This window comes from Mirounga angustirostris, unplaced genomic scaffold (assembly GCF_029215605.1).
Source record: "Mirounga angustirostris isolate CCGP_5_RB_7025 unplaced genomic scaffold, mMirAng1.0.hap1 SCAF_2, whole genome shotgun sequence".
NCBI lineage: Eukaryota > Metazoa > Chordata > Mammalia > Carnivora > Phocidae > Mirounga > Mirounga angustirostris.
In genome coordinates this window covers 131,251,747-131,260,940 of record NW_026991710.1, presented here as the reverse complement: position 1 = coordinate 131,260,940, position 9,194 = coordinate 131,251,747, and the positions used below count along the sequence as shown (strand labels likewise).

Sequence of the window (9,194 nt, the reverse complement as noted above, 5' to 3'; positions counted from 1 at the left end):
TCCCTGCTTCACTGGGCATCACTATTACTGAATGCATAGAATTCCGTGACCACTATCACTATAACTTTCCAGAAGGCTTCAGTTTTGCCTCGTTTATTCTTGCTGTGTGATACATCGGATTGTCCAGCTGCTGTAGCAACATTTTTGTTTCGCTTTGTTTTAATTTTCTGTGAGACTACCTCAGAGTTCTTTCTTCGATACAAATGGATTTGGCAACATTTCAGACTAAACAACCATCTTAGCAGATACTTTAAGATTTGGACATTATGCAAAGTCATTTCTTGCCAAGCAAATTTCTTCACAATCTGTAAGGTTTATTTGCAAGGTAATATTTTGACATTAAATACTAAAAAATTGAAAGGCAGCACCACCTTGCCCAAAATCTTCACCAGAATATCTGGGAAGTCCTAGACCTGCCATCTAAATTTTGTCCTGATTTTTATCCCAGTGTTTAAATCCAAAATATTAAACTGATAAGAACAGATACTACCTACACTTGATCTTAGCCAAAAGGCCGAAAAGTGATATTAACCTTTTCCTGAAACAAAGTTCATTATAGTGGAAAAAGAGTCTGCTCTGATGATAAAAGGAGCCTGGCTTTTAGAATATCACCTTTTCTCTCCATTTGCTTAGTTTATTTTTATTATTTTTTGAAATGAGAATCTATGCATTTATGATCCTATACTATTTTAAAAAAATAGTATTATTTATTTATTTTTGCAGGCACTGAATAGAATTGGGCATAGGTAAGAGAATAGCTTTGGATGAAAAAGAGTATAGATTGTGTGAGATATAGTCACAACAGATGCAGGTGTGACAGGTTAAGAGCAAAGCTGCTTCACAGGAAATCTATAGCTGGCACCACAATGTAAAATGTTTGAAGTGGATGAAAGTAAGAATACCAAATGAGTGCATATCATCAACATAATAAAAGGAGCACTTAAAAGGAAGCTGCACTTTGTCTAAAATCTGGAAGCAAACATACTAAGAGCAAAAGGAATCTGAGTGCAACAAAGACGATGAAGGACTAATTACTTCCATAAGCTTATGCTCTTCAGGACAGGAGTGATTCTTCTCTGTCTCACTAGAGAATGCGAAGATTTCCCAAGCTTTATGAAGAATCCTAACCACAAATGTACATTTTAACACTGTAAACTTTGATTAAAGTACATTTTGGTGTTCTCAGCTTAATAAAGCGAGCTGGCCCTGCTTTTAGCTTGTATTTAGACAAGGGGATTGCACTTCTCTATGGTCTCTGCAGCATTGTGTTCTTGCTTTGCAGAGGATGGTAAGTCCGTCAACATAGGAATTGTAACACCTCTGGCCTAGCTCCTTCCAGTGACTGCCCTCCCATCTCATACACCCATCATATCCCCCAATCCTTCTACCTTTCAAATCTGCCTTTATTTAACTTTCCAGGTCCAGCATCTAAAGAGTGAAGTAGCACCAAATTGCGCAGTCAGGCAAAACACACTTTATGCTTTATTATTCAGTAAAGGTTCATGATCCATCAAGGCACCCCAGTGAGGATGTGTGAGAGATTCCTTTTCACTTTTTAATAATGATTTATCCAGGTAAAATCCCTGCACTTAAAACTACTACAATAATTCATTAACCCATTCTTTTTGGGACTATCAACTGTTGCTTTAACAGCAATTTGAAAGTTACTTTAAAGCATTATATAGCCCCAGACTTCACTGGGGCTCTGCATGTAAAGCTCCAGTTGGGCACTTTCCCATTTGGGGAGTCTCAGGGAGTCATGTCTAACCCCCAGACCCACTATGTGGAGTAAACAGTCCCCTTTGTTCACCTCATTCACTTGCTAGACCTGCCATAGAACACCCTTCCCCATTCTATGACTGCTTCTGACTTAACCATAGGACATGCTTCGAAGGGTCTGCCTGGGCATGACTGGCAATATGAAGTATTTGGAGGAAAGGTTAGTAAAATGTTAAAGCAACTTTTCCTTCCTTCCCACCAAAGGATCTGAAGGACTAATGGCCTTTAGATAATATGAAATTCCAATACCAGACACGCCACCTTTATGTTCATATCTGTGTGTTCAAACTCAGGAAATAGCACAAATCATTTTCTTTTGAGATATAGAAGGAACAAGAAGCCATGGATGGAAACAATAAGACCAGAACAGAAGGAACAGTTCCTGGAATTCCGGGGAATTAGGAAAAACAGGCTGATTGGGAAGCACTCTTGGGACCCACATTACTTTTTCAAAAAGTTAACCTGGCAACAATATTCAGAACCCTCAGCCCCCAACCCTGTCATACACCCTCTCTGTCCATTCTTTCCTCCATCCTCAATTTCACTCCTAACTTCAGAGCTACTGGTTTGCTTACTTTCCTTGAAAACTTACCCTCTAGGCTCTCTGTCCCTGGCTACCATCAGTGGTCTGGATCTGAAAATGTCTCCATAATTGCTACCCTCCAAAGTGGATAAGCTAGAGAGAAAAAAGGGTTTCCTTAATTTTTTTAGCATCCACACTGTCAATTTTGAATACATTCTATCATGGAAATGTATGTTCATTGTAAGATCCCTAAAGTATTCCATAATTAATGAGCCTTTGTAGGCTGGCCTAGAGTATCTATCACAGAAGATTTAATTTCTCTGTGAAATTACATTTTTGGTAACTTTTATTTAGGTAAGATTTCAAACTTATGGAATAGTTACAGTAATAATACAAGGAGTTCCTATATACCTTTTAGTCACGTTTACATTTTCTTCCATTGGTTCTGTAGGTGTGTATACAGAGAAAATATTTTTTGAATCTTAATTAACTTACAAACTTAGAAGACAAATTATCATCAAACAGGGTCTGTTTAAAAATTTGATAAAGAGACATTGTGTTTTATGCTTTTTTTATTTTTTAAAGATTTTATTTATTTGAGAGAGAGAATGAGATAGAGAGAGCATGAGAAGGGGGGCGGTCAGAGGGAGAAGCAGGCTCCCCGCCGAGCAGGGAGCCCGATGCGGGCGATCCCAGGACTCCAGGATCATGACCTGAGCCGAAGGCAGTGGCTTAACCAACTGAGCCACCCAGGTGCCCTGTTTTATGCTTTTTAATTTCCTTTAATTCATATCATTTTTGCTGTAATAAGGGTTCAGTTCCAGAAAGAAAAATGTATTTAAGTCTTTATTTTTCTTTAAAATGTTTTTATTAACTTCATATAATTGTGAGACTATAACTCTATTTTCCCAAGGCCTATGGTACTTTCCAATGAGAGGATTGGTATTTAATAAGATACAATCAGTGCTTCAAGAGGTTGGGATATCATTCACTAAATTGTTGTATCTGTCGTAGTAAACTTGGGATACTAGAGGACAATCAGGAATCACTTTTTATTCCTGAGGTCACCAGGCTAGTGTATCTATGACTCTGCTAATACGGATTTAAAAATTATAATGTTCATCTTTCTCCTCTTTTGAAATGGAGCTCTTTTTAAAATCAGATCCTTTTTTTTTTTAAAGATTTTATTTATTTAACAGAGAGAGACACAGTGAGAGAGGGAACACAAGCAGGGGGAGTGGGAGAGGGAGAAGCAGGCTTCCCGCCGAGCAGGGAGCCTGATGCGGGGCTCGATCCCAGGACCCTGGGATCATGACCTGAGCCGAAGGCAGACGCTTAACAACTGAGCCACCCAGGCGCCCCTAAAATCAGATCCTTATCCCAAACCAAACTCTGTAGGTTATTTAGTTCTTCAGAGAGCTTACACTAATATCATTAAAAATAGAAGTTCCAGCTCCAGAAAAATGTTTGAGAATTTTCTTAATGAAATCATAGCATCATTTTCTTCATCAATACTAACATTCTCTTTAAAAAATATCATTGAGATCATTCAACTAGAATAAAAACATTCACAAATGTGTACTTAGAGAAAAAAACTTGATGATTCTTAAGACATATATACACACCAAAGTGTCCAACACAAATATTTAAAAATAAGCTATTAGCAAGAAGAACAAGTCTCAATTCCCACTTCTGAACTTAGATTTTCTTATTGGAACTTTATATGGCTCAGCATGGCAATGCAGGATGTCTGCTGAAATAGATCTAAATTGTGTGTGTGTGTTTAAATGTTTTACTTCTGGACATTATGGTATATCCCCTGGATTCTTACTTTACTCTCATGTTGCTTCTCTAAATTAAATTAGAATGATATTATTGCATTTTAATATAGACTGTAACCCTCTTTTATGCTGAATGTTATGATACAAAAATGAATTAATAGGAATTAAATTGTTAATATGAATTAAAATAGCTTTTACCAAAGTGCAGAATAGAAAAATGTCAAACAAAAGGCAGTATTTATTGATATGACACATTACGTTATGGCAGATATTTTTATAAAACAATCTTTGATATTTATAGAAGAACTACTTTATATTCATATTGCATCTAACCCATAATTGCTTATTTTCTTAAAAAAGAAGAAAATGTGCAACAGAAAAAATATTCAACCTATTTTGTTATATACACCAACAGTGAAATGAAGAAATGTAATAAAATGCAGAGCTGAAAGGTTCAAAGAGCTTATGGTATCAAAGACTCTAATTTCTATCTGGAAAGCTTTTTGGAGGTCACACTATCACAAATGCACTTTTACAACCATGGCATTCCACCATGACACAAGACTGTGGGTCATTCCATCAGGCTGTGCAGGTCAGGACACTGCAATTACCTGATAGATTTACATGTGCTGAATTGTGAGTACAGATAATAAGTGTAGTGGGTATAGTAACAGAAATAAACCCCAAATGCCATTTTTGAGGTTTCTTTCCTTTTTTTTTTCCCTCTAAAGACTTGAGTATCGAAGTAAATACATTTTTGTCATGTTAAGTGGAAGAAAAAGTAGATCGTGACTTAGCTCCTGAAATTTTAATACTGTTCTTAGTCATCTGCAATCGTAAAGTGCTTTTAGAGATTCCACCCATGCTCACAGGAGTCAAAACCCAAGGACTAATAATCAGATATATATTTTGCTAATCTATTCCTGAGGCTTTGCCTAAGAAATTGGCATTGCCATCTTCAACATCTTTCTTCTGGAACCATGGTTTTGAATTTGTTACTGGTTGATAAGCTTCCAGGAAATGACAGATTCCAGGAATTTCACTGGGGAAGTTTGGTGGAAGTTCTTCCCTTGATCGAGGGGTAAACACAAAACCAGGGCAGTCTTTGAGTAATCTGAAAAGATTAAAATAAAAATATTAATAAAGATTAAAATAAAAATATTAATATTAAAATTTAATACTGATATAACTGTCTATGCAAGAAAAAACAACCAACTAAATCAATATTCCTGAGAATACAGATCTTCCTTGACTTATGATGGGGTTACATATTAATAAGTTGAAAATACCATAAGTTGAAAATGCATTTAACACACCTAACCATGTAACCTACGGATCATCATAGCTTGACCTGGCCTGTCTTAATGTGCTCAGAACACTTAAAGTAGCCTTCAGTTGGGCAAAATCCTCTAACACACAGACTACTTTATAATAAAATGTTTAATATCTCATATAATTTATTCAATATTTTATTGAAAGTGAAAAACAGAATGGTTGTAAGTGTATTGGTTGTTTATTCCCCGATTGCGAATAAGAGTGTCATGTGGCATATAGCTAGTTAGGGAAAAGATCAAAAATTAGAATTCAAACTATGGTTTCTACTGAATGTATAGTTTTCCCACCATTGTGAAGTTGAAAAATCATTAAGTTAATCATCAAAAGCTGGGGAATCTCTGTATTAATAAACCAATCATTTTCAGTGTGTTTGACAGAACGATCATAATGATTTTTAAAAAAATCTTTACAGAAGAACAATGAAGAATCAATTCACAATACCAAAAAAAATTCTACCAAATAATATATTTCACTCATATTAGGAAAAAAATTTATAAAATATTTTTGTAAAGATATAACCAATAATTCATATAACAGTAAATTCACAATAGTGGGGAAAAAACCAAAATAATCCCAAACTCTAATAATAGCAAAAGACCCCCAAGCCCATGCATAAACATAGTTTTATAGAATAAGGCTTCCTAAGTTGAAAGAGAAAAGACATTGTCCATTTATTGATTCATTTATTTCATAAATATTATAGAAAAGTAGTCAAGGGCAAGGAGTTGTAAAAGAGGGGTGCCTGGGTGGCTCAGATGGTTAAGCGTCTGCCTTCGGCTCAGGTCATGATCCCAGGGTCCTGGATCGAGCCCCACATCAGGCTCCCTGCTCAGCAGGGAGTCTGCTTCTCTCCCTCCCTCTGCTTCTCCCCCTGCTCCTGCTCTCTCTCTCTCTCTGCATCTCTGTGTCTCGAATGAATAAATTAAAAAATCTATAAAAAAAAAGAAGTTGTAAAAGAGAAGTTCTATATAAGATATATAGATATAGGTATATATCGATAAGATATATATATATAATCAAAGAATAACATTTGAATCTCTCAATAGAATTTTTAAGAATTCTAGGTTAGTACGACTAAAAGGAGATTTAATTGTACAAACTGACACTCTTCTTACTATCTGGTATTTGAAATATTTCTTCTTAAATGTATCTGTTTACCGCATTTTATTATCTGCTACCAACTACATATCCATTATAGTAAACTCATTTTATTGTATTTGTTTTTAGTTTATTTTTAAAGTTTTTATTTATATCCCAGTTAGTTAACATACAGTGTGATATTAGGTTCAACATTTCCATCGGTGCTCATCACAAGTGCCCTCCTTAATCCCCTCCACCTATTTCACCCGTCCTCCACCCTCCTCCCGTCTGGTGACCATCAGTTTGTTCTCTGCGGTTAAGGGTCTATGTCTTGGTTTGCCTGTCTCTCTCTCTTTTTCCCCCTTTGCTCGTTTGTTTTGTTTCTTAAATTCCACATATGAGTTAAATTCATTTTAAGTTCCAATCCTACTGATGAAGTTACTGGCTCTTCTTTCTATTTGCTTCCCTAGCTTTTTGTCAAATGCAAACTTAAGAAGCATTTCTCTAACCTATTATTCAGGCATATGTATTCAGGATGGAAAATGTTGACAGTTCTGGGCCCTAAACCAGCTTCCCCAGAAAACCACTTATATCTGCCCAACCAGACCATGGCCTCCGACTCATCTGTTTGTGATGTCATGCCTAAATGTAATAGCATGATGGTGCTGCATTATATTTGGTACCGAGACACCTCTCTATGTACTGGAGAAACCAACAGAATAGAAATCCAGGTTTCAAAAATGACAGACCTCAAGTAGAAAAGAACAGGTGAATATTCAATTAACTAATTTTTAAAAACTCATCAGTAAATATGTAATCTGCAAAATAATTAATGAAATGATGCTTTAGTTATGATCCATAAATATCTGAGTGTCTGTTATTTATAAGGCATAATATTGGGTAAAATATAATGAGAAGTTACAGAATTCCATAGTATTAAAATGATAAGCTTCAAAGTCTGGTAGATCTAGGCTGGAATAGCAGCAAAGATGTCAGTTTTCTAGCTTTTAAGATGGAGTAGTAATAGTGCAGGTCTCTTAGGACAGCTGTGAAGATGAAGTAAATAGATTAAACATGATTGGTTAAGCATCAATTAATTATCAGTTAACACTCATCATCTTGGTAACATTTAGGGAATAGAAACCTTCATATACTGTTGGTGGGGTATAAATCGATAAGACCAATTTGTACAGCTAATTGATGCTTAGTAAAGCTAAACTGGATATTGCCTGTGATCTGGGAATACCATTTGTAGGTATCATAGATATACATGGCTTATTCATACTCTAGAATACATTTTATATCACATGCACATATAGTGAATGCTAGACCTGGCTCATACTGGCTTATGAGAGCCAACAGCTAAACATTCAGGAATTTTATGAGCCAGTTAACTCCATCTGTAGCTGAAACCTGCTGTGGTGGGAGTACATACACCATAGAAATCAGTAAATGCAAAAAATCAAAGATTCTCCACTTTACTCCCAATGCTGGTTTACCTGCATGCCGCTGCATTAGGAATAGTTTAAATAAATGAACTAGGTTTCCAATTCATCAAAAAAAAAAAAAAATCTCAAAAACATAATATGCAGCAGATTTAAGGCAAGTCGGCAAAGGATATGGATAGGTTGAATGGACATCTATTTTTCTCTGGTGGAACCTAAATGAGAGTTACACTCTTGGCTTCTCTCTGCCCCCTTTCTTTCCTGGTAGCAAGTTTGGGAGAAGCTGCTGAGCATGCTCTTCTCAGTGCCTTCCTGCCTCTCCTTGGGAGCCTGCCTGTCTGCGGGAAATGTATGTTCTCAGCTGCTCCTACAAACCCTAAGGGGCATAGAGTCCAACATGTCAGACAGTTGGGGGGGCTAGAATATTTTTTTTTTAATAAAATAGGGATCTGAAACAAAAATGGTAACATACTGACATTTATTAAATATTAGTATTGGCCACATGGGTGTCACATTTTCTTTGATTTTTTTTCTGTAGGTTTAAAATGTTTAAAAATTAATTATAAAAATGCATAAAACTATAAAGGTTTGATAAACAACAATAATAAAATTATAGGTAATTAAGATCTTTCTTTTTTCTGTCCACATCAACCCAGCATCTTCTATTGAATACGGTAATTACAATATTTTTTTTTCGGTAATTACAATATTAACCTTACATTTGAGTTTATATAAAATATTCAGCACTTAGAAGTGGCCTTAAAGTATACCATTTGAATTGAGGTGCCTTGCTCACGAAGGCACATCTGGAGAGCTGTGTTTAGCTGTACAGCATATCTTCTGAATACAAATTCTATGCTTTAAGAAACTTACAGATAAACACAATTAGAGTATCATGAAGTTAGAAATGTTCATTAAATCATCTTCAAGAAAAAATCAGATTTTTTAAAAAGATTTATTTATTTATTTGAGAGACAGAGAGCGTGCAGGGAGGAAGGGCAGAGGGAGAAAAGAATCTTAGGCAGACTCTTTGCTGAGTGGGAGCCCGACACGGGGCTCAATCTGACGACTCTGAGATCACCACCCTGAGATCACAACCCGAGCTGAAACTAAGAGTCGGATGCTTAACCGACTGTGCCACCCAGGTGTCCCAAAAAGATCAGAATTTTTAAGGAAAACAGGTTGGAAAAATAATACCATTTAGATGAAAGCCTGATGGAGGTCAGACCCAAGAAAAGCAACAGTCTCAGG

The 9,194-nt window shown here is 35.9% G+C and overlaps 1 protein-coding gene and 1 non-coding gene across 8 annotated transcripts in view; both read right to left on the bottom strand.

The window, feature by feature from the left end:
• Positions 1-328: 328 nt before the first annotated feature.
• On the bottom strand, positions 329-526 carry LOC123849197 (U2 spliceosomal RNA). Its single transcript, XR_006792014.1, has one exon. It is a non-coding gene; the product is annotated as a U2 spliceosomal RNA (small nuclear RNA).
• Positions 527-729: 203 nt separating this feature from the next.
• GUCY1A1 (guanylate cyclase 1 soluble subunit alpha 1) overlaps positions 730-9,194 on the bottom strand; it is a 64,404-nt gene continuing 55,939 nt past the window's right edge. For all 7 annotated transcript variants that reach the window (XM_045880246.3, XM_045880245.3, XM_045880247.3 and 4 more), the window contains one exon: positions 730-5,197. In XM_045880246.3, the coding sequence (XP_045736202.1) occupies positions 4,996-5,197 (202 nt within the window). In that variant the 3' untranslated portion in view covers positions 730-4,995. The remainder of the gene's footprint in view (positions 5,198-9,194) is intronic.